The sequence below is a fragment of the Malassezia pachydermatis genome, assembly GCF_001278385.1.
Source record: "Malassezia pachydermatis strain CBS 1879 chromosome Unknown scaffold7, whole genome shotgun sequence".
NCBI classification, from domain to species: domain Eukaryota; kingdom Fungi; phylum Basidiomycota; class Malasseziomycetes; order Malasseziales; family Malasseziaceae; genus Malassezia; species Malassezia pachydermatis.
Window position 1 is genome coordinate 242,763 of NW_017253144.1, and position 23,815 is coordinate 266,577.

Consider the following 23,815-nt stretch of genomic DNA (forward strand, 5'->3'; position numbering starts at 1 on the left):
GTCCTCGCAAGGTAGCCCTTTGGACCACTCTGAGCACATGTCCATGAAGCACTCAGGCACCAGTCACAGCGCCGAGGTTCATGAAGAACATCCATCTCAGTATATGGAAAAGGAAGAAGACACTCCTAAGACGGATGGATTCTTTTCTCGGCTGTGGGCACTGGTAATGCGCGGTGACACAGAGACGGCCAAAATGGAACAGCTAAAGAAGGAATTGGAGCAACAGAAATGGAAAGACCCCGCCCCTTTCAAATACAACCCTGGCGAGCTATGCTCGCTTATTGACCCCGAAGACTTCAATAAGCTTGAGGGTATGGGTGGTATTGATGGTTTGATGCACGGTATTGGAACTAGCACGGAAACGGGTATTCATTTCAAAGACCACACTTTGGAAAAGACGATGAAATATGCAGGTACCATTGAGCAGCGGACCAATGTTTTTGGCACGAACGTTCTACCTGCACGCAAATCCAAGGGCCTTCTTCTTCTCATGTGGCTGGCTTTGCAAGACAAAATGCTTATTTTGCTGATTATTGCATCCATTGTATCTCTGGCTCTGGGTTTGTACACGGACTTTTCCCCGCCCCCTGAATTTGTGCCATGTTTGGATCCCCCACCCGGCCAAACGGAATGCAAGGCGCCTGCTGTAGATTGGGTGGAAGGTGTTGCCATTTTGGTCGCCGTGATTGTGGTAGACCTTGTTGGCTCAATTAACGACTGGCAGAAAGAAAAGCAATTCCGTGTATTGGACGCAAAGAAGGAGGCTCGCAACGTCACGGTGCTGCGTGATGGGAAGAAAGCCCAAGTGGACGTGCATGATGTCGTTGTAGGTGACATTGTCACCGTGGAACCTGGTGAAGTGATTGCTTTTGATGGTGTGGTCCTTCGATCGCATAACATCAAATGCGATGAATCCAGTGTTACAGGTGAATCCGATATGATCCAGAAAGTTACGTACGACGAATATCTCCGGGAGCGCGAAAGTGGATCTGTCAAGCACAAGAGTGTGTTTATGATTTCTGGCTCGAAGGTCCTGGAGGGCGTGGGTGATTTTGTTGTCACAGCCGTTGGTCCTTTCAGCATGCATGGAAAATTAATGCTCTCGCTTCGGCAGGAGCCAGAGAACACTCCACTGCAGGAGAAACTCAACTATCTGGCCGAACTGATTGCTAAGCTTGGTACAACAGCTGGTGGCTTGCTTTTCCTTGCGCTGATGATCCGTTTCTTTGTAAACTATGGTTACGATCCGAACCCCGATGGTCGTGAATATGGTGAAACTTTCATGAACGTACTGATTATCGCTGTCACGGTGATTGTCGTTGCTGTACCTGAAGGTCTTCCCTTGGCTGTGACCCTGGCCTTGGCGTTTGCTACCCGACGTATGTCTAACCAGAACTTGCTTGTCCGAGTCTTGGGTGCCTGTGAAACCATGGCCAATGCTACTTGTATTTGTACGGATAAAACGGGTACTTTGACACAGAATAATATGAGCGTAGTGGCTGGCTGTATCGGTGATGATCTTCTGTTCCTTGACTCTATCAAAACAGAGATCGCAAATGCTGAGAAGGATCAAAGGGCCATATCGTTAGATGAGCTTACAGATCGTCTACCCTCGCCACTCCGTACATTGCTTGTGGAACAAATCTGTATCAACTCCACGGCCTTTATTCCTGCGGAAGTGGACGAGAGCGAACAGGTTGTGACAGCCACAAAGAAGATCCCTTGGTGGGGTAAGCTCATGACTTTGCACCGCTCTAAGAAGGAATCCGTGCTGGAGAAAGCATCAAAAGGAGAGATCTTCATTGGATCGAAAACGGAATCGGCCCTTCTTAGCTTAGTGCGACGTCTGGACTGGGCACAGTATGATCAAGTTCGTACGTCTGCGAGTGTGGTTCAAGTGATCCCTTTTAGCTCCAAGAGGAAGGCGATGGGCGTTGTTATTAAGAATGACGACGGATATCGCCTCTACATCAAAGGTGCTAGCGAGATCATGGTAGGCCTTTCGACGGGAGTTATATTGGTTCAAGAGAGTACAGCAGGCCGTATTCAAATCAAGTCAATCGATGAAGCTACACGTACGGAACTTGGTCGCATCATTGAAAACTATGCTTCCCAATCTCTGCGTACCATGGGTCTTTGCTACCGAGACTTTGACGTATGGCCGCCCCCAGGTGCTAGCGTTGATGATGCCGGTGAAGTGCAGTTTGAGGACCTGGCCAAGGATCTTACGGTGATTAGCATCATGGCTATTGAAGATCCCTTGCGTTATGGTGTACCTGATGCTGTCAGTGCATGTGGACGTGCAGGTGTCACGGTTAAGATGTGTACTGGTGACAACATCCTAACGGCTAGCTCTATCGGCAAGCAATGTGGCCTTTATACAGCGGGAGGTGTTGCGATTGAAGGCCCAGTATTCCGTCAACTAAGCCGCAACGATCTTATGGAATTGGCGCCACACCTCCATATTCTGGCACGCTCCAGTCCCGAAGACAAGAAGACGCTCATTGACACGCTGAAATCTATGGGAGAAGTGGTGGGTGTGACTGGGGATGGTACAAACGATGGACCAGCACTCAAGTCAGCCAACGTTGGATTCTCGATGGGTATTGCAGGCTCTGAGGTGGCCAAGGAGGCAAGCGATATTATTTTGCTGGACGACAATTTCTCCAGTATTGTTAGTGCGATCAAATGGGGTCGCTGCGTTAACGATGCTGTGCGCAAGTTTTTGCAATTCCAGCTGACTGTCAACGTGGTAGCTGTGGTTGTAACGTTCGTCTCGGCCGTGTCAACCTCCGATGAAAGCTCAGTATTGACGGCTGTCCAACTGCTTTGGCTGAATTTGATCATGGATACGCTAGCAGCGCTTGCACTCGCCACGGACCCCGCTGATCCTAAGTCATTGAACCGCAAGCCGAGTCGGGTCACAGCCCCACTTATCTCGGCAGATATGTGGAAGCAGATCGCCGTTCAATCAGCGTATCAGATCATTTTGATCTTTGTCCTTTACTATCGTGGCATGGATATTCTTAATCTGAACAGCGATGTGGAAGCTGTTCAGTTATACAACAAAATGGAGCTAAAGTCTTTAATTTTCAACATATTTGTATGGTGTCAGCTGTTCAACCAAGTGAATGCTCGTCGCCTGGATCGCCACCTGAATATCTTTGATGGTATCCACCGAAATATTTGGTTCCTTCTTATTCTACTCGTGGAAGTTGGCTGCCAAGTATTGATTATCTTCAAGGGTGACTCTGTCTTCAGTGTCAAGCCGCTGAATGGCCGTGATTGGGGTATCTCATTGGTGGCCGGCTTTGTCTCATGGCCCCTGGGTGCACTTACGCGCATGTGCCCAACGGCGCCTCTCGAGCGTCTGCTTATTAAACTCAAACTAATGAAGGATCCTAATGCATTGCCTGTGGCCGTGCCTAACGAGGACTCTGATACTGTGTCATTGTCGAACTGGAATGAGCCGGCCATTGGACAAATTGCTAAGCAAATTGGTGCTTTTTCCAACATTCGCGGTGGCCGATTGCGCGCTAGCAACCTGGTACTCAAGAACAACGCAAAGTTGATGCGTGAAAATAATATTCATCCTCACGCAATTATGGCTATGGTGCCCGCAATTATCGGTACAAGTGTTGGTGGCATGTGGAAAATGGGTCAGGACGAAAACAGTAACTCTGTCAAGCCGCAGGTTAAAGTACCAGCAAGCACTTTGTTCCGACAAGGCAAGATTCAATTCCATCCTGACACACCCACCGATCATCCTTACCTTCTCACATTACAAGGCCAAACCTAACGGGCTACCAAGACCATAAGCAAGATATTGCTTGCTTCATTTTCACTTTTGTGTAAATTTTTTTCTCCGCTTGTTGGATCCACACACATATTCATGTTATATATCTCAGCAACTATTCCTATACGTATCATATAGAACTTGTAAATACGAAGATCATGGAATATGCCAAGTGCAATTAGATCGAGGTTAAAAATGATTCTTGCATACTGACTTCAACGATTGAAGGGGTTATTCGTGACGACAAAAACAAAAATGTAGTCCAACCCGGAATTGAACCGGGATCTTATCCGAACGATCCACGTTGTGAAGGATACGTCATAACCATTAAACTATTGGACTTCGGCCTTGAAGTGGGGAAACTTAAATTTATATAAGAATAATATCTAATTTTTTCACTTGAAAGTGAATTCGACAGTAAAAAGTAGTCCAACCCGGAATTGAACCGGGATCTTATCCGAACGATCCACGTTGTGAAGGATACGTCATAACCATTAAACTATTGGACTCAGCTGTGCATGCACTGAGCGTAGAAAATATTTAGATTACGAAGAGTGTGCAGTGGGCCGTGCGTAAAAGCTGCCACAAAGTTTTCCTTCATGCCATCTGCCCCAAATTTGCTGCTGTTGATAGACTGGGATGGGACAATAACCAACAGTGATACCATTTCCCTTCTTGCACCTACAGAACAAGAGCTTTTGCCAAACAAAAAGCCTTTTGAATATTATCAAGATGCGTATTTACGCAACTATGAAGCATTCAAAAAGTCGTTTGGAGAAATTGATACGCCGGAGCGTCTCATTGAGTATATTGTAGAACAAGGTCGAGCTGAATATGGGCCATTAAGAATATTAGCAGATGATGGATTATTTTCGGGTACGACTATGGAGCAAAGGTGCCAGCGCATCAAAAACATTGAATTCCGCTCAGGATGGAAGGCCATGTCAGAATGGATGACAGATGCAGCCGACAAGAAGTTGATTGAAGCACATATCGTGAGCGTCAATTGGTCAAGTCGTTTTATATTTGATGGCCTATTGTATGCGCGTGGTTATGACGTGGGGTTGCCATATGGAGCGCTGTGCAAACTCGGCTGGAAGAGCATTCAAGCAAATGAGCTCGAGTGGGATGAACAAACAGGGAAATGCACAGGGCAAATTGTTGGTCCAGACAACACCGACATGATGGTTTCTTGCACAGACAAAATGAAGAGAGTTGAACTCCTTGCTTCGTCGTGTACAGACTCTCTCCACGTGTATATCGGCGATGCTATGACGGATTGGCTCTGCCTGCAATGGGCAGATGTGGGTATTTTGATGAGCCCAAGTGAAAGCTTCTTGCAAACACTGGAGCGCATTGGGCTGAACTCCCTGTTATGCACACCGTCAGAATGGTTGAAATTAGCTGCTGCTGAGAGGAAAATGTCTGTTCTACTTGTACAAACATGGAGCGAGGTGCAAGCGCTGCTCCATACGCTTTTGGAAGAGCTACGAACAGATACACAGATAAAATAGAATCAGTAGATAGGCACCATCAACTCGTCCAAAGAGGCAAAGAATTCGGCGAGAGAAGGTTTGTTGGCGAAGTTGGGATCCAACATTTCCTGTGAGAATGCATTGGCCGTATCAGCAATCACATCCTGACTGGATGCGGAGGCGTTGAGTTGGAACAGGTCACCTGAGGCGTCATTTTCCATGCCCATCGATGGCATGGAGGCGGCAGTTGAATCGGTATTACTAAGTGTCTTATCAGCGCTGGTTGCCCCATCCATCTTATGCTGCCGAGTATTGGCAGCAGCCAAAAGTACATCAATCAACTTGAGGGCAATTTTTTGCGATGTGGGCAGAGGATGACGAAGCTCTCCTGTACCAGTAATATAGTTCATAATTAGGGCAATATCATCGCGAAGTTGATGCGCGACTTGCGATGAGCCTTGCGATTTTGCAGTAAGCTCAAGCAGGTGCAATGTAAGTACAATCGCAGCCTGGAACAGATGGTGCCGGAAAGAGGCATGACGTTGAACAGACGGATGCACATTATCGATCTGCTGGCGACAAGAAATAATCGTGCGTGCTGCATCAACGGCCACGCGTGTCGAATAGGCATACTTTTCATCGCGGTGGCCCAAACATATATAGTCACGATGCAAAACAAGCAGGCGGTGATTCACGGCCTCAAATACAATAAGACGGTGCATGGCCAAGTAAGGCCGCTGAGCTTGTTCCTGGCGAACTTCTGGCAATTGCTCGAGAGCCGGATCAGGGCGCAAGTAGATCGGCAAGTTGGATAGCAAACCACGGAACTTGGCATCGAATTCCAGCACATGCGTGTACGTAAGAGATTGTGACTGGATCAAGTTGCCCCATTGGCGTCCCAAGTCCGCAATTTCGTACAGGTGAGGCGTCAAGTTATTGATAGTCGGGCGGCCGTTGTCCTTAATAGGAGGAAGAGCATGGGATTCGCCGTCCGGCAAATCATCCTCATCCACGTTCAATGGGGCAGCCGTGTTGGCCCGCGATGGGTTGATTTGGGACACGCGCTGTACAACAGCACTTACCACCATATCTTTGCAGGCAATGCGGTACCATAGGCGACGGGCAGCTTCACGCACAAGATGAGAACGGTCTGGAAGGCTCGTCATAGTGCTTGTGGGCCGCACCCACGTCCCTGGACGAGCTGTGGCGACAACAGCAGATACGCATACCTGCTTGCTTTCAGGTGCTTGTCGCCACGCCTGTTCATCGTCTGTAGCCGAGCCTAGGCGGTGGTAGCCCTGCTGTTCCGCTAAACGAACAAGGGTAGACAATGTCATGAGAGAGACAAGAAGGCGACCCCGTGAAGCATGGTGGTCGACGCAGAGTAGGAGGGCAGCAATGTGATTCCAGTTGGTCTTGTTAACAAAGTCATCAGCAGCCATTAGCGCTTGCGCATGATCGATCCAAGTGTCCACAAAGGCATCAACCTGATCAGGCGAGGAGCAGAAGCCCTGTTCAATAAAGAACCGTGACTCTGTGTATTGTGCCGCAAGACCTAGTAGGACAAGAAGCAATGCTAGGAAGGATAGGTCGAGCTGCTCAGGCACCGTGGTATGCATACGGTTCCAACTGGCCAGTTGGGTGCGCAGCGTGCTGAGCTGCATCTTGACGAGGCGCCAGCTAATGCCATACGATACGTGCAGGTCTACCGTCTGCAAGATCTTGAGCAAGTAGTCAGTTTGCTGGGTATCAGGGAGCAAGTCAAGAGCAGCACGGACACGAGATGAAGAGGAGCTCATACTAAACGCTGCGCTATCCAGCAATGCATTAACAATAGTTTGGCGCGGCAAAGCATCGGTGCCTGCGCCAACCGCAGCGGATCGGCCCATCCCTTGATCACTGCCGCTAATCGAGCCTTGCTGGCTGTGTCGAGCAAACATAGCCAATGCATCGGCAGCAATATTCTGCTCCGCTTGCATTTGAGCCATTTGCGTGTTGTCATTCGAGTGAGTGGGACGTTGATGCTGCTCCATTTTAGCTCGCCAAAAGGCCAATTCAGCAGCTACAGCAGCATCTTGAGAGAGGGCTGCCGCGCTAGAGCGCTCCCCATTTACATCGCCAAGTGACAAGCCAGTGCCAGCGAGCAAAATAGGATCGATCTGCGTCTGGCTTGTCGAGTTGGTCGGTAAATCATGTGAAGAGGGCTGAGACGCTGTATTGGTCGCCAAGCGCTGCTCCAGATGACTGATGCGTTCAATCACCGCGCGTGTATCATTGTCCAGAGCGAGATCTGGAGCTCCTTGAGAGTTCGTCCAATCGCCTGCCCCTATGCCCATGGATGCATGCGACGCATCTGGCTTGGAGTACGACAGGGTCGAGGCAGCGCTGTGCATATTCGTGGGTAGTGCTACGTCCGAGGACCAGATGCATCGTTCCGCGGGAATGCGGTGTTTCTGGCACTGGCCGCAGTAAGGCTGCTGCCGATCGCACTTGACTTTACGCTGCTTGCAAGGGAAACATGTGTTGATCTTGCGGCGCTTGGTCGAAGGCGGCTTGGCTGGCGGTTCGGGCGGTGGCAAGCGATCTCGTGCTGGTGGTAAGACGTTGGAAGAGAGCGCGTCCACGGCATGGTAGTGTTGGTTGGCGTGGTCGTTCATGCTAAAAGTTTGTGTAGATGGCACTGGGAGTGCGTGAGGCGGCAAAGCGTCAGCGCCGCTGCGATCCATCAACAAGGTAGCTAGGGAGCGAACGAAGCTCGGAGGAGGCGCTGTAGGCAAGGCTGCCCTGCAACGCACTCGTACAACGAGGAAAGCTGCGTCCTACGTTCGTGCGTAGGTGGAGGCAAATCGGCCGATGATACACGACGCGTCTCTTCGTACGCGACGCGGTGGTAGTAGAGAGCCACAGCGGCCGAGAGTTGTGGTGACGGCCGAGACAGGACGGCCGAGAAAGAGGGGGAGAGAGGGAGGGGAGAGAGATCGACAACGAGGCCAGCGCATACGCAAGAAAGAAAATATTACATAAGACCCATGGGTATGACAAATCCTTACGTCGGCTAGCCAGCGTCTTCTCGCTGTAGGCGAGAGATAGGGTCCGGCTGCCTAAAGACACGCCATGGAAGACACGCAGAGAAGAGGGAATCCTACCGACTGTCTACTTAAACCAGCCACGTAGCCATCCACGCGACTTCTTCGCCTCGTTCTCCCTCTCCTCCTCTTCTTCGAGTGCATTCATAGGATCGAAGGGACCATCTGTGGGAGGCGCTGAGGCAATCGGCATGGCGGGTGTGTCTTCCTCCATAGGCTGGGCGTCGACGTCGAGACGCGCATCTTCCTCGGCGTCGTCCATAGCCTCCTCGTCATCTTCATCCACCCACGTAGAATCTGTGGATGTAGGGACCATCGTACGTGCTTGTGTGACGGCATGCTCTACATCCACAGGATCGAACGAGACGTGATGCAAAGCATGGTAGTACAACGTCTGACCGGACTTGGTCGACTGGATCGACGTGGGGGCCTGGGACGAGGCAGGCGTCACATCCATGTCTTTGAGTACATGCAAGCGAAGCTGCTGAATGCGCTGCGTTTGCGTCGACAGAATAGCCTTGTCGTCGCCCAGCAGGTAGGGAACAAACTGCGCATCTTCATCGTCGGCGCCCTCAGCCAGCTCAAGCGATTGCGAGGCTTGGCGGATGTACAGGTCGGCACGCTGAAGCAGGACCAATGCCTCTGCCGGCAGGTGGTACTGCGCAAAGGCATGTGCCAAATGCTCCAGCAGTACAGCACAGTAGTAGAATCGCTTCGCTTCCAGCAGGTTGGATACATCCGGCTCAGCTTCGACCATTTCCAAGCCGCCCATAGCGAGCAAGCTGCTATCCATGGTATCCAGCAGCTTGGCTAGACCAGGCACGAGGCGCAGACGACGGCGCTCTTGCTGAGCCCGCACGGCCTCATCGGCACGCTGGGTCTGCGCCGTACGACGCTGTTTCGCGACGCGACGTGTGCCACTGCGGCCAGGAGGGCGAACAAAGCGCTTCGGCGTGGAGCGTGGTCGCTTCGCACGCGAGCCTGGCTGTGGTTTCTTTGGGCTGGGTGTGGAGGTCGTAGTCGTCGTGGTAGGCCGACGCGCAGTACGACACGAGCGTTCATCGGCCAACGACAACGCACGCGCTTCGCGTTTCTCTGCTCGCGCCTGGACATCCGCCAGCAAGCGGACATTGCGAGCCACGCGCACGCACATCAGGCGGTACGTGAGCCATTCATGCGCACGGCGCAGCGTCAGACCAGCTGCCTCGTAGCGAGCCGAGTGCGTCTTGGCCAGCGCTTCGGCATTCTCCTCGACCAATGTACGCGCCACAGATTCCGCATCCGTCAAGGCACTCAGCGCACGATCGAAAGGATCCATCTCGCTGTGGTTCGCACGGCCGTCGTGCAAGCGCTGCGCACCTGCATGACTGTTGCCTCGGCGCTTCGCGTTGCGCTCCGCATGCGTGAGACGAGCACGAGTCTTGGACGACGATGAAGCGCGCGCTGCAGAAGAAGACGCGCTTGCCTGGACAGAACGCTGCAGCCCTTGTTCTTCCGCACGCACACGCGTCACGACATCGTGCAGTTCCACTGTGGGTACAGGAATGGTCGTCTGACGCCATGGCAGTTCCAACGGTGCCGTCGGCGCCGACGTATGCGTCGTGCGCAACGCAGTGGTCACAGCCTCGAAGCCAGGGAGCGTCTCTTCACAAGCACTCGGCGTAGCGATACGCTGCACAGTCGTGTCTGTGTCGTCGGTGTCGCCGAGGGAGTAGGCAGCAAAGCGGATCTGCGCATCCAAGCCATCCAAGAAGCTGCTGGCCAGCGCCTCTTCACGACTCGACGAGCTGCATTCAGCCAGGCAAGTAAGTAGCTGGCGCGTCACAGCCGCGACACGCAGCGTTGCCTCCCACCGGCCCTGAATAAACTGCTGCGCACTACGCACGAGGCCCTGGTAGGCCAAGCACTGCGCGCGGCTGGGCGTGTCCAGCGCGGGCAGGGCGTTGGACAGGGCCACGAGCTGCTCGGCATAGTGCACAGCCCGACGTGCACGGCCAAGGCTACGGCGGCGCAGCACGGCGCGTGTCTCTTCCGTCTGCTGCGCCCAGAGCTCTTCGGCCGCCGACCAACAGTGCTCGGCTTCGAAGAGAAGCAGCTCCATCGGCCGCGTGTCCGTGACCTGCTCCAACGCAATAGTACGACGAACAAACGTATGCCCTTGGCCTTTGGCAGCGGCACTTTGCTGCTCGGGCGTCAGGCGCTTCGTCCGTTTGTGGCTGCGTTTGGGCTTGGTCTGTTTGTGCGAGGCCGCATCGATATGCGTCAACTGCAGTGTCGAGCGTATACGTTGGGTCTTGGTCGTACAGTACTTGCGGTAGCGAGCCCAGTCCTGCTGCCGCATACCATGCTCATTCCTCGCCTCGACAATGAGCTTGAGGAGGGGGAAGGAAAGCGAGTCATCGGCAGAGAGGGGCGCTTCACCGTCCAGCACAACGTCCATGGCGCAGCGTAGTGGAGCGATCGAGAAGAGAAGAAACGCCAGCCGCCGCCCCAGACGCGCAGGCGCCGACCGACTGACGTGGAGGGCGTCGGCCGATACGCGACGGCGTCCACGTCCGACCAGCGACGGCGACGCACAGACACTTGTCCCTCTTCTTCGTTCGTTCATGGGCCTTAGCATGTCGGCGGCAGGAGCAGTGGAAGGCCAGTCCAACTGCATTGCGACCGATGCCCTCAAGACGCCTGTCTTTACGCGCCTGACAGGCAAGCGCATTGTGCTGGCGAGCGGCAGCCCACGCCGCCTGGATCTTCTGGCCTCGGTCGGCGTGCATCCAGACGTCGTGCCGTCGCGTTTCCAGGAAGACTTGGCTAAATCAGACTTTCACGAAGATACACTGTACGAGTACCCCGTCGATACAGCCACGCATAAGGCCAAGGAGGTGTATGAGCGCCTTGTGCGTGAGACGCCGGAACACCCGCCTGACTTGGTCATCGCGGCGGACACGGTGATTGTGTTCCAAAACGAGATCCTGGAGAAGCCTAAAGACAAACGCGATAACCTTCGTATGCTCGCAGACATGGCAGGCCACACCTGCCAGGTCATTACCGGCGTAGCGCTGATCCATCCCATCTTGCAAGCGCCTGGCTACAAAGTACACACAGTCTTTGAACGCACACGCGTGCACTTTGCGGATACGCCCTACGAACTGCTGCATGCGTACGTCGATAGCGGAGAGGGACTGGATCGGGCAGGCGGCTTTGCGATTCAGGGCCGGGGCGCGCTGCTGATCCAGTCGGTGGAAGGCGACTATAACAATGTCGTCGGCTTCCCCTTGTACAGCGTATTCTCCCTGCTCCATGACCTGGTCGAAAACGAAGAGCTGGACTTGGAAGGCACCGATCTGTAGCGCTAGTATCTAGAAAAGGATTCAAGGGTATGACTCTAAGAACGCAGCGATGCGCCAATACCAAGATAATCGTCCGACGACGACGACGTCGTCGTCGTCGCCGCGTCAGCCGTCGACGCTGAGGAGAAGGCACCCGTCTCCGTCGCCGACGAGACTAGCGCCTCACCGCGGCTCACAGACGTCGCGGATGTCATGTACGCTGCACCAGCGGTAAACGAGCCATCGGTGCGCTTAGTACGTCCCGCCGTCGTCGCGTCGGACGCCGTCGACGCCGGCATGGCCTCAGGAAGGTGCAAGTCCGCAGAAAGGGACGCCCATTTGTCCAGCTCGGCCCTCTCCTTGATAAAGCCACGCTCCGTCTCCGTAGGACCAAGATCCGCGCCCCAGGCACGAGCCTCCAGCACCGCATACCGAATTTGGTGCTCACGCTCGGCCTGAATCGCATGGTACGTAGCGATAGTGCGACGGTACGCTTTCGAGAGCGACATGTTACCCACTTCGCTCGTCTTGAGCGTGCATTGAATGACACTGGAGGTAAGTTAAAGAAGGGACATACGTACTCTTCCACCGAGGGGTTCATCCGGCTCCACATCGAGAGCTCCGGTAGTTGGCCCGCAGGGATCGTAGGCTCCGGCTGCGTGTCCAGAACATAGTCTGTCTCCACCAGCGTCTTGGGACGCTTGGCTTCCCATGGGTGGTCACGGAAGAACTGACGGCGAATGCGGTCCGCTTCGTACACAATCGGCTGAGGTCGAAGCGCTGGAAGTTGAGAACGCAGCTTCTTGTGCATATTCAGACGTGAACGGCCTTGCGCCTTGGCTGCCGCATCATGCGGCTGACGACGTACATGACTCTGCAACGAACGTGGCAGATCATCATCGGGCCGCTGAACACTTTGATGCGGCGGCGGCATGGCGGGCGGGTACCGCAGCGTGGCTTCGTACCAAGCGGGCTGCTGCTTCAAGTAGCCACCTTCAAGTAGGCGACTCACTGTCTGCGACACCTGTGTAGGAATTCGACGAGGCATGCCAACGGTCGGCTACCAAGAGAAGCCTGTAAAAAGAAGACTGCGACACCCTTTCTCGCGCGCAAGTTCGCCGTCGCGACCTAGGAAGGAGAGTCTTATGTAATCATATGTACGGCCTACTATGTCGAGTCGTCGCCTCCAGAGAAAGGAGGCCTTCGTTGAGGAAGGCGTGCAAGGACCAAAGCCAACAAGAAACAGGGTGATTGCGATCATTTACGACAGTAGACGGGTGAGGATGCATGCGGGCGTCTTGGTCAGACGCGAGTAGATGTCCTGGATATCCGATTCGGACACGTCACTAATATCAGCCAGCAGATAGGCCAGATCCTTCAGGGAATCCGTGCTCTGCTTGTCGACATTGTGGCTTCCAATAATCTCGTTGACAGCCAACAGCGCACCAGGCTGGTTGTGGTGCACGTAGCAAATACGGATAGAACGGGTCTCTTGCTCAGTAATCGGACGCAGGTTGACCTCAGGGAAGTTCACCGCACCAGTACTGCCACCGTACAGAATGTAACGGCACAGTGCATTGCCGACCTCAATACCAATCATACGTTGCGCCTCCTCAGTGCTACCACCAATGTGCGGCGTCATAATCACGTTGCTCTGCTTCTGCAGCTCCGACGCCCAGGAGTTCAGCTCGTCATTGAACGTATTCTCGCCATTCTTCGCCGGCTCACGAGGGAACACATCCACAGCACAACCACCCAGATGCTTGCTCTTCAGCGAATCCACAAGGGCAGGGATATCCACCACAGTACCACGCGAGTTGTTGATCAGGTAAGCGCCAGGCTTCATCAGCGCCAGTTCCTTGGCACCAATCATACCACGCGTCTCAGGCAGCTCAGGTACGTGCAGACTCACAAAGTCCGCCGTGCTAAGCAGCTCTTCCAGCGAATCGGCCTGGCGCGCACTGCCGAGTGGCATGAGCGGCAGCACATCATGGTAAATCACACGCATACCCATCGACTCAGCCAACACAGACAGCTGTGAGCCAATGTGACCATAGCCCACAATTCCAAGTAGCTTGCCACGCAGCTCGTAGCAGCCTTTCGACACCTTGTTCCAGGTGCCCTGACGCATTTCCATCGCACGGTCGGCCAACTGGCGCGACAGACACACAAGCTCGCCAATCACCAGCTCAGCCACTGAACGCGAGTTCGCAAAGGGTGAGTTGAACACGGCAATACCGTGCTTGGTCGCTGCCTCCAGGTCCACTTGGTTCGTGCCGATGCAGAAGCAGCCCACAACCAGCAGCTGATGGGCTGCCTCAAACACACGACGAGTTAGACGTGTCTTGGAGCGAATACCGATCGCATGGTAGTCGCCAATCTTCTCCACTAGCTCGTCTTCGCCCCACGCGCCCGTGTAAAAGTCGACCTCGAAACCTTGCTCACGCAGCATCTTCACAGCACCCTGGCTCACATTCTCTAGAAGAAGAATGCGGATGGTATCCATGTTCACAGGCTGCAGCATACGCGGCGCCTTGGAAGAGCCAGGGATCGATACAGAGCGCGTGCGACCATGCAGATGCGAAGGGGGCGATTGACCTTCAAGCGCAACAATTTCTTGTGCCAAAGGCTCGGCAATCGCCTGCTGCATAGCCATCATTGAAAAAGGCGATGCATCGCGCGGCGATGTTGCCGGCTTAGCACGCGTAAAAGCTTGGACCGGCGCAGTCATGGTGCAAGGACGCTAACCCGGTCTTCTCTGCCGATCCGCGCATGAACTTTTTCGCCTCGATTGCGTCAGCTTACGACACGAAATGACTCGTCGGATCGCCGGTCGGGCTTCTCCACCTCCCTCGTCCTCGTCCGTGTCACGTGATCTGTGCGCGTGGCACACGTGGATGTTCATCAGTCAACTCCAGCCACGGACAAGGCGCCCCGCTGTTTGGTCAAGTCGCCCAAGCAACACAGACACTCGGTTTCTTACTGCAACACTTGGTTGACGGTGATCACCATGGACGCGCGCTCGACCATAGAATCGCGACGACGCCCTGCGAAGAAGGGTGTGTCTTTCTGCCTCATGGTAGTGGGCGCTAGTGGCTCAGGTATGTGTTCGTAATGCAACAACCACACGCTAACATGCGAAGGCAAGACCACCTTCGTCAACACTTTGTGCGAGCAAAATGTGATTGAGCACAAGGACGCAGACAATGCTCAGGCAGCTGGCATTGAGCTGGGACTCCAGATCCAGCCCGTAAACCTTGGTATGTACCAGGCACCTTGAGGGAAGGGCTAACATCAAACAGAAGTTGAGGCGGAGGGTATGCGCATCGGCCTTACCGTGGTGGACACACCCGGCTTTGGCGACAGCATCGACAACACATACATGTTTGAGGAGATCCTGTCCTTTATTGAACGTCAGTATGACGACATTCTCTCGGAAGAGTCGCGTATTCGTCGTAACCCTCGCTTCCGTGACAATCGTGTCCACGCTCTGATTTACTTCATTACGCCGACGGGTCACTCGCTGCGCGAGGTGGACATTGAATTCATGAAGCGCTTGAGTCCGCGTGTTAACGTGATTCCGGTCATTGGTAAAGCAGACTCGCTCTCGCCCACGGAACTGCTGGAGTTCCGTAAGCGTGTGATGGAGGACATTGAGTACTACGGTATTCCTATTTATAACTTCCCCTTCGACATGGAAGAGGACCACCCTGACACGATTGCAGAGAACAGTGAGCTGCGCTCGCTTCTTCCGTTTGCTATTGTGAGCTCGGAGGACCATGTGCCGTCGGCGACGGGCGAGATGGTGCTCGGTCGCGCGTACCCGTGGGGAACTGTCGAAGTGTACAACCCAGAGCACTGTGACTTTGCTCGTCTCAAGGGGGCGATCTTTGGCACGCACTTGAACGACCTAAAGGAGATTACACACGACTTCCTCTACGAGAACTACCGTACTGAGAAGCTCTCGCGCGGCATGCCTTCGGATTATGCCGCGGATGCCTCGCTCCAGAGCGAAGATCTGATGAACCAGAGTGTGCGCCTTAAAGAAGAACAGTTGCGTCGCGAAGAGGAGAAGCTGCGTGAAATCGAGCTTCGCGTGCAGCGTGAGATTATGGAGAAGCGTCAGGAGCTCCTGGCCAAGGAAGAAAACTTGCGGGGTCTCGAGTCCCGCATGCAGTACCCCGCGGCTTAGTAGTCTCCTCGTCCCCTCCTCTTCTTTCTGAAGTCGAATTTGTATGCTGCTACTTGCGGCCTTAAATAGGCTTTGTCGTAGAGTATGCACGGCTGTGTGATGATGTCAGCATGTTTTTTTGTAGTCGCCTTTTTGCCCGCCTCTTTCTCCGTGTTGGAAGGCCTGGTAGGCCCGTGTTTCGATGTCAGAATCTTGTCGTCAACCTCGAAAACGACCTTTACCTTTCTCCCTTGACGGCGGCTTGTAGACGCTATGGGTTTTTCGTTCGGAAACTACAATGGTGTCTGCGACACAATTGCTATGGTGTCGTGCCCTCTTCTGGGTGGTTCAACGGGATTGGTGCCGCAATGCTACTCGCGTAACATTGATATTAACAACACGATTATTTTCCAGCCGGGTACGTTTGGCACAACGGCTAACAACTGCAGCTACCTGTATTATCCATATGGCTGCGATCATTATGACATTTATTATGCTCTGGCACGTCAACTCGAAATACACGGCAGTAGGTCGCAAGGAAATCCTTTTTTTCCTGATCTTGTACGGTATTTCGGAGTTCCTGGTCATGTTCCTGGACTCGGCTGTGATTCCCACGTACATGGGCGCATACCTGGTATGTATGAACATCGTGACCCAGCTAACTTGCAGTGGTTTACGGCCATTTATATCGGCCTTAAGACGGCTATCTTTTGGTGCCTGATGCTCAACGGTTTTGTTGGCTTCCAGTTCGCTGAAGATGGCTCGGCCCTCTCCCTTTGGTCGATGCGCATCAGCGCGCTGATTCTGTGGATCATCTCCTTTGTTGTCGCGGCAGAGACGTACAATGGAAACATCAAGGACCAGGCAGGTCTGTGGTTCTTTGAGTTTGCATTCCCTGTGATTATGGTGCTGTTCTATGTCGTTTCGCAAGTCATCCTGGTGCTTCGCACGCTGGATGAACTGTGGCCTCTGAATGACATTATCTGTGGCTGCTTGGCCTTTGCGGCTGGTTGCATTCTCATGTACGGCTTCAGCAACCAGATCTGCGAGAGCGTGAAGCACTACATTGATGGCACATTCTTCGGTACCCTCTGTTCCCTGCTTTCCGTGATGATGGTATACAAATACTGGGACTCGATTACACGTGAGGACCTCGAATTCAGTGTCGGATCGCGCCATGCAAACTGGGATACAAAGGATAACATGCTCTCTGACTACGATGGCTCGGTACAATCGCACGACAACTTGTCGCGCGGCATGTCGCGCACGTTTGACCAGTCGCGCACACCCTCGCCGAACGACCACAAGGAGGCAGCGGCCGCTGACTACCCCCTTTCTACTGGCATGACACGTAACTCGTCAGGTGGAAGCTCGTTCTTTGTGCCCAGATAAATACCAGGCTCGTTATGCTCCCTCTCTGCTGTCCTTTTTCGGCTACACACACGAACTCCTTTCCACCTATGAACCCTTTATCCATCGCTTACATTGCGGCTTGGCTCATCCGCATACGTTAAGTTTATATATTACGCCTTTTGTACCATGCCTCCCTGTCGGAAGGGGACGTGATGTGTTTGTATCTAATAAGCAACGTAGTTTCAAGCCAAAAATAAACCTTTGCATGAGAAAATCTACTAACGCGGTTGCTGTTTTTGCACGTGGAGGAAAGAAAGGATGCGGTCGACTTGCCATTGACCCTCGAATTGCATGTCATTGCCACTCGAGACGCCGTCAATCTTGGAAAGCGTTTCAAATGTAGAGCAGCCGCATGATTCATCGATGCCTAACGTGTTGACAGAGTATGGGGGTGGATCATCCCCCTCCGCCCCCGTGCGCGACGGCCCGATACCGATGTCCATGCCTGCCATTCTGCGAAACCCTCGCATTAGCCATACCCAGCCCTCATCGAGACAGACGCGCGATGGATTCTTTCGCCCATCCGCCTCTGTGTCTCCCAATGCAAAGCATGTGGGAAAGCGTCGTGCTCGTCGCAGTGAAAACAGTACGTGTCGTCACGCTCTCGACGTGCTAACATCCTAGGCCGCTTTGCATCGAACCCACATACAGTCCGACCATGTCCTAAGGACTACACGGTGCCTGCAAACGAAGTTCGCTCGACTTTTGCGGGCCCAAACTTGGAGACGTTGTCTATGGTGACAGGCAACAAAGGCGATGTGGTGGCCGATGTTTTGCTGCCTGGCCACGATGTGGCTACGTTTGAGATGACTTCCGCGTTGCAAGGTCAGTTCACCTTGAGTTTGCGAGATGCACAGCAGTACCTTCGTTTACGGCTTGGGCGTGCATACTCTTCCGAAGTATTTTCGGACATGTTTGAAGCGATGTCAATTTCTCAGGATGCCTCTGCGCCGACAAAAGCTCCGCTGACATTTGTCGAGCAGCTTATAGGCACAGCGCAACGAGAGATACAGGCATGGCTTCGTCAAATGGTGCATATACAGACGGGGAACAGTGGTGTATTGCCGCGTGTGTTGCTTTCGCATGCCGATGGCACGGGGAAAGATGCAATTGTCGAGCTCCGCCGATCTCCGACCTGCCTTGTATGGCGTGTCGATGATGGCTATGCTCGCATGGCTGTGCATTGCGTAGCACGAACATTGGACTGCCCGAGTTTCTCACGAACAGAGTCCTTGTCGTCTACGGAGAATGCGCGGCTGACGTGGATTATGCATCCTAATCCATTGTTGCGGGGTACAAGAGCGCAGCGCGCATGGACGCAGCGCCCACGGCATCGCAGGAGCAGTTCTGCTAGTACGACTGCCAGCATGGCATCAAGTGTGGCGTCTTCTACTGCATATACCCGTCCCCCGCGTCCCTTGACAGCTGGTCTGTTGCAGCAGGGTGTTGCGGGTCTCGACACCCCGCCTTCGACGGACTTGGAGCTCACGGACTCGAATGATGAATTTAATGATAGCGATCTGGCCTCTGAGGTTGAGTGGTAGATGACTAAAATTGCCAAATTTTGAGCTACCTTCTGTTTGGGGCAACCGAACGACAAGTGCAGAAGGCGTAGAGGGCGCATTTGAAGACGCAAACTCTCACGCTACAGACTACATCCTCTCCTACGACAAAGAACCAATGAATCCAGGAGGGCGGCACACACAACTAGCTGATACACTCCTTTTCATAGAACAGACACATCTTATACCTTGACAAAATTCGATCTACCACATATAATGTAGTGGTCCACTGATGTATGTTAGACACCAGAGCAAACGTCAGAGACACCAATATTCAATCTACTGGAGTCATACTAAGTGATGGCGTAGCAGAAAAGGATAAAAAACATGATCGAATGATAGCATGGCATGAGCCATTGCGTTGGTTATGAAATGGACGCAACAGGCGATCCCATGCCAGCATTCAACGGTGCAAGGCTAGCATTTACTGCTTCTTGCCCTACCACACGTGTTAGCAAGTCATTGTTCATCATTTTTGTAAAAATACATACCATGATCATGTTGTAAGTACCCACCGAGATACCGGCGATACCAGTCCAGAAAAACACCTGGAAGATACCGAAGTACAGCTTCGAGCCCGGAAGACGCTGGTACACAGGGCGCGGGTCAGCCTGGTAGATGCGCTGGCGCTGGGGGATAGTGTTCCTGCGTGTGTTAGTCCTTATCTGTCCGAAGCAACATTTTTTGTAAAAGCATAGCGCCACAGTCCCATGCCGGCCAGGTCCACGTTAAAAAACCATTGCCCAACATAAAGCACACGACAGGAGCGCTACGGCACATATGACACGTACTTCTTGTACACGAGGGGGTCCATAGCGGTTTGTTACTAGGTAAGGTAGAGACGAGAAATTCTCTCGGGTCACGGTCAAAGCCGGGAACCCGACCCAGCCTACCACGTGGCAGCTCCACACAACCATCAGTCCTTCTATACGTGCAAGTTGCCTTTGTCTTTCTACTTGGGTTGCCCAGGCGTGAACTTCTTCAGTGAGCCAACACCATAAATATACTGCAAGGCATGCACACATGGAACACCTGTGAGGTTCTCCGCCGCCTTTTCAACCCAGCATGGGTCGCCTAGGAGTGCACGTCCGATCGTTACCAAGTCCGTAGCGTTCGATTGAAGCATTTGTTCTGCGAATAGACCAGACATAGTAGGCTTTTCTTCCGTACCAAAGTTAAGGGCGCCCACAGCACTTACATGCATACGGCTGAGGCCCAGATCCTTGACTGCCTTGGAGTATGGGACCTGATAACCAGGCTTGTTTGCGAACGAGGGCTCTTTGCCGATACCACCACTACTCAGGTCCAGCAAATCTACACCGGCCTCCTCGAGCAATGGCGCCAGTTCTACCGTTGATTCGACGGTCCAGCTTTCTTCTTCTGCATCTTCCATACCATCAGTGCCGTTGAGACGTATCCACAGGCCCTTGTCGGGGAACTGATCGCGGATGCGACGGACGATGTTCAAGAGGAAACGCGTACGATTCTCAAACGACCCGCCGTACATATCTGTGCGCTTGTTGGACATGGGGGAGTTGAACGACGACATGAGGTAGCCATGCGCCGAATGCAGTTCCACGAAATCGTAGCCAGCACGGAAAGCACGGTCAGCGGCCCGCACAAATTCGTCCTCCAAGTGACGAATCTGCGAGTAGGACAGCTCGTGGGGTACCAGGTACTTTTCGCCGAACGGAATGGGCGATGGGCCCACCACTTCCCAACCACCTTGGTCGACTGGGACATTGGGCGAGCTGGGCGAAGCACGGGTCTTCACCATCGGCCAAGTACTGGCCTTACGTCCCGCATGAGCCAGCTGAATACCCACACGAACGCCACCCGACATGCTCTTCAGCGAGGCGACGAGGGAAGCATGTGCAGGCACATGCTCCTCCTTGTATATACCCATGTCATTCGGCGAAATGCGGCCGTCAGCCGACACGGCTGTCGCTTCCACGAGGACGGTACCTACGCCATGAAGCACCATCTGACCTAGGTGCGCCACATGGAACGGGGTCGGGAAACCATCCCGACTCGAGTACATGCACATAGGCGCCGCTGCTACGCGGTTCTTCAGTACCATCTTCTTCCTACCGCAGGTCAATTCAAGGGGCTGAAAGAGGCGCGGCATCTCCATACCCTCTGGAAGACGCTCAGAAGGGATCGTGCCACCCATAGGGAGCTCGTCCGGGGCGTATGCATAATTCTCTTGTGCGATGCCTTTCATGCTGGTGGTCGATGGATAGACGCCACGTGTCACCGGTGTGTGCGTTTGGATGTGGAGGTTGGAGATAATACATTTGCCAGGACTGGGTTTTTCTTATCGGCTTGCGAGGCTCTTCGTTGCAGGTAGGCAGGCGTTCAGACATGCCCATGGCTGGCGACTTTGCTTTACGACATCGCATAGACACGTCGTTACCATGCGGCGATCGCGGCAGAAGTCTGTACGAGGAAGCTATATAGGGGGGCTATTCTGTGTATTTCGCATAAGAGGAGATGCGGGTGTAGTAGGTAGCATGTACGTAGCTTTGGTCCCTGGTAGCTCTCATGGCGTGCTACAATGCCACGTCTTACGTAGGGGCACGGTCACCATGGGCGGTCGTATGCCAAGCGCTGGCAGGTGTGGGGCGACGCATTCTCGGCGGTCCTCCACGTGCGGTTGCTTATTGGCTGTAGACATCTATGAACACTGCGTTCTCCATCCACGTCGACGGCTTGTTTGCTCGGTCCTACGTGTCGACGTGGTGAGAGACATTGACGCTTACATGCGCCGTCATGTCTCGCGATGTCTTCTATTCCTCTGATCCTACGGATCGCCAAGGCGCTCTTCCCGGGGCGGGGGGAGAGACTCAGTCTCCCGGCTCGGCCTCGGCGCCTGGCACGATGCGGCGTAGGCGGTCGGGTATGGCATACATTCGTGACGGTGCGAGCCGGCGTGGCATGTACGCCTCTCCGTCCATGTACGAGTCCAAGGAAGCACACGCAGATACGCATCTGTGGGGTGGTATGCCGGACCCTATGGACTACAATCATGATCTGTATCGTTCGTGGCGCTCACCGCGGATGCCTGGTCTTGCGTCCGCCGAAGCGGCCTCGCGAACACTGCCGCCTTGGCGAATGGTAGGAAGTCATGCCAAGTACCCTTTATCGGCGCACGACGCCTCCTTTATGCGGTTTGAGCCTTCTGCGTACCCTTCCTATGCGGCCAGCTCGGTGCCTACACTAGGCAGCTCTTCCCAATCCAGCAGTTCGCCCCTTTTTTCCGAATCTGCCACGACTGCGTCTCGCTCTATCGATACGCCACTCCAGTCTGGGTTTCCTGAGCCGAGCTTCTCTGGCGGATCTCCATCGATGGCTACACACTCATCCCCACGTCTCTCACGAACACAGCCTCGTCGACCACCTATGCCATCGCCTGATTCGCATCTTCATGGGCTAGGTGTGTCGTTCCAGACCAAGGACCCGTCTGTACTGACTCGGCGCGTCGTCACAGAACCGCCGCGACTGGCTCGCTCTCCCAGTCATTCAGGGGTCGTCTCCACGCCCACAGCGCCGCCGCCTCGGGCACATACGCGGCGGCAAACCATCAGCGATGCTTCGTCACATCTTCACAAGCAGGCATGGCATCGTGATGATGCATCACCTGCATCGCATAGTGGTCTCGAGCGATGGTTCCCAGGGCTCATGTACGCCTTTGAGCCATCGTATGGATCACCGCATACCCCTGCACAGCTTGTACCTACGACGCCACCAGCCGCTATGCCTGAAGGTGAGCTGACAGAGTGGGCCGCCCTGGCTCTATCGACGCATCCAGCGTCCCCGCCACTGCGATCCCTGCAGCTTGTGTCCAAGTACTTTGGCGACGAGTCCTTGCAGGATACACCGACAGGGCCTCCCGCGCGGTCCTCCCGACGTGGCTCTGCTGGTGATTTGCATGGCCTGTACATTCACATGTCGCCCTCTTTGTCGGTGCCTGACGATGATGACCTTTATGACCATTCCTCCTCTAGCCCCAGTACACCAGTGCCCGCTTCTCGGACACGCTTACGTCCCTTGCATTTGGCGGAAATGCATGGGCTGGAGCAGCCTGGTATGTCGCGACGCTCTCCGCCCCGTTTTAAGTACGAGGACGAGCGAGGGACACGGTCCCCATGGATGAGCGATCGTACGCACTCGTCACGATCCCGGGTGCCGTATCATGTTTTGCATCCGCGACCCGAAAAGCCCATAGCCGATCCCGATGCTGTGCGTCTGTTTTGGTTCGGATTCCTGGGCATGCCATGGCTCTGGATTTTCGGTGGATGGTGTGCAGGCGATCATGCGATGCTTCTTTCGCCTTGGTCGCCTCCGTCCTTTGCGTCGTACCGCGTAGGACTGCACCCTTACGGCCCGCCCTTTGCGATGTCCATGTGTATGAAGAACCGGCTTCTTCAGCACATGTCACCCATCTCTCCCCAGGCAGCACCCAATGATCCTGTGGTCTTTGGACCCAGTCACCGCGGCGTACAATTCCTCTCGCAGCATGCCCCTGATTCCATCCCATTGTACCAACTGCATCAATGGCAGCACGTCGAGCGCGTCGTGCTCGTTCATCGTGTCGCTGCAGCACTCTCGTCCTTTGCGTTCTTTGCATGCTGGGGTACAGGCGTATGGCCTGTAGTGTCCCATTTTTAGTACGCCTGCGGCTCAGCCGGGTGACGCAGGCTTCGGAAAAAGGCACGCAGCTTGTTTTGAACATGCTCCACGTGTTTATCCGGATCATGCGACATCTTGTCGTGAATACGATGGTGCGCCTATCACCTCGTCTTTCTGTTGCAGCCCGCGGGCGACTTTCTCTATAGGTTTATGTTACGACACACACTTTCCCCGCCTTCGCCCCCCTGGAAGGGCCGCGCGCCGTAGTTTCACGTCCTCTCGTTGCCCTTCGTGTCTTACATAAGCCAGACTGCTAGGCCCACGCCCAGTCGTGGTGCGAGGATGAGTTGGGCA

At 54.0% G+C, this 23,815-nt stretch overlaps 12 protein-coding genes across 12 annotated transcripts; 6 read left to right on the plus strand and 6 right to left on the minus strand.

Annotated features, from left to right (window-relative positions):
* Window positions 1-37: 37 nt before the first annotated feature.
* On the plus strand, window positions 38-3,799 carry Malapachy_1520 (calcium-translocating p-type atpase; the record flags this gene model as incomplete). Its single annotated transcript, XM_018136024.1, has 1 exon — window positions 38-3,799. One exon carries the CDS (start codon window positions 38-40, stop codon window positions 3,797-3,799), a length of 3,762 nt encoding a protein of 1,253 aa, XP_017990879.1.
* Window positions 3,800-5,312: 1,513 nt separating this feature from the next.
* On the minus strand, window positions 5,313-7,928 carry Malapachy_1563 (nucleus protein; the record flags this gene model as incomplete). The annotated part of the gene is made up of 1 exon (XM_018136067.1): window positions 5,313-7,928. One exon carries the CDS (start codon window positions 7,926-7,928, stop codon window positions 5,313-5,315), a length of 2,616 nt encoding a protein of 871 aa, XP_017990792.1.
* A 496-nt stretch (window positions 7,929-8,424) lies between these two features.
* Window positions 8,425-10,797, minus strand: Malapachy_1564 (hypothetical protein; the record flags this gene model as incomplete). The annotated part of the gene is made up of 1 exon (XM_018136068.1): window positions 8,425-10,797. The coding sequence occupies one exon, from the start codon at window positions 10,795-10,797 to the stop codon at window positions 8,425-8,427; it is 2,373 nt and encodes a 790-aa protein (XP_017990787.1).
* A 178-nt stretch (window positions 10,798-10,975) lies between these two features.
* Window positions 10,976-11,704, plus strand: Malapachy_1525 (maf ham1; the record flags this gene model as incomplete). The annotated part of the gene is made up of 1 exon (XM_018136029.1): window positions 10,976-11,704. The coding sequence occupies one exon, from the start codon at window positions 10,976-10,978 to the stop codon at window positions 11,702-11,704; it is 729 nt and encodes a 242-aa protein (XP_017990867.1).
* A 35-nt stretch (window positions 11,705-11,739) lies between these two features.
* Window positions 11,740-12,731, minus strand: Malapachy_1569 (rsm25-mitochondrial ribosomal small subunit; the record flags this gene model as incomplete). The annotated part of the gene is made up of 2 exons (XM_018136073.1): window positions 11,740-12,232; window positions 12,265-12,731. The coding sequence occupies 2 exons, from the start codon at window positions 12,729-12,731 to the stop codon at window positions 11,740-11,742; spliced, it is 960 nt and encodes a 319-aa protein (XP_017990794.1).
* A 213-nt stretch (window positions 12,732-12,944) lies between these two features.
* On the minus strand, window positions 12,945-14,414 carry Malapachy_1539 (3-phosphoglycerate dehydrogenase; the record flags this gene model as incomplete). Its single annotated transcript, XM_018136043.1, has 1 exon — window positions 12,945-14,414. One exon carries the CDS (start codon window positions 14,412-14,414, stop codon window positions 12,945-12,947), a length of 1,470 nt encoding a protein of 489 aa, XP_017990796.1.
* A 279-nt stretch (window positions 14,415-14,693) lies between these two features.
* On the plus strand, window positions 14,694-15,875 carry Malapachy_1529 (gtp binding protein; the record flags this gene model as incomplete). Its single annotated transcript, XM_018136033.1, has 3 exons — window positions 14,694-14,784; window positions 14,827-14,943; window positions 14,986-15,875. 3 exons carry the CDS (start codon window positions 14,694-14,696, stop codon window positions 15,873-15,875), a joined length of 1,098 nt encoding a protein of 365 aa, XP_017990877.1.
* Window positions 15,876-16,127: 252 nt separating this feature from the next.
* Malapachy_1533 (hypothetical protein) lies at window positions 16,128-17,246 on the plus strand (the record flags this gene model as incomplete). Its single annotated transcript, XM_018136037.1, has 3 exons — window positions 16,128-16,272; window positions 16,304-16,488; window positions 16,524-17,246. 3 exons carry the CDS (start codon window positions 16,128-16,130, stop codon window positions 17,244-17,246), a joined length of 1,053 nt encoding a protein of 350 aa, XP_017990764.1.
* Window positions 17,247-17,702: 456 nt separating this feature from the next.
* On the plus strand, window positions 17,703-18,811 carry Malapachy_1522 (hypothetical protein; the record flags this gene model as incomplete). The annotated part of the gene is made up of 2 exons (XM_018136026.1): window positions 17,703-17,853; window positions 17,892-18,811. The coding sequence occupies 2 exons, from the start codon at window positions 17,703-17,705 to the stop codon at window positions 18,809-18,811; spliced, it is 1,071 nt and encodes a 356-aa protein (XP_017990784.1).
* Window positions 18,812-19,253: 442 nt separating this feature from the next.
* On the minus strand, window positions 19,254-19,643 carry Malapachy_1542 (hypothetical protein; the record flags this gene model as incomplete). Its single annotated transcript, XM_018136046.1, has 3 exons — window positions 19,254-19,268; window positions 19,321-19,474; window positions 19,621-19,643. The coding sequence occupies 3 exons, from the start codon at window positions 19,641-19,643 to the stop codon at window positions 19,254-19,256; spliced, it is 192 nt and encodes a 63-aa protein (XP_017990652.1).
* A 138-nt stretch (window positions 19,644-19,781) lies between these two features.
* On the minus strand, window positions 19,782-21,053 carry Malapachy_1565 (hypothetical protein; the record flags this gene model as incomplete). The annotated part of the gene is made up of 1 exon (XM_018136069.1): window positions 19,782-21,053. One exon carries the CDS (start codon window positions 21,051-21,053, stop codon window positions 19,782-19,784), a length of 1,272 nt encoding a protein of 423 aa, XP_017990786.1.
* Window positions 21,054-21,601: 548 nt separating this feature from the next.
* Window positions 21,602-23,500, plus strand: Malapachy_1553 (hypothetical protein; the record flags this gene model as incomplete). The annotated part of the gene is made up of 1 exon (XM_018136057.1): window positions 21,602-23,500. One exon carries the CDS (start codon window positions 21,602-21,604, stop codon window positions 23,498-23,500), a length of 1,899 nt encoding a protein of 632 aa, XP_017990804.1.
* Window positions 23,501-23,815: the final 315 nt, after the last annotated feature.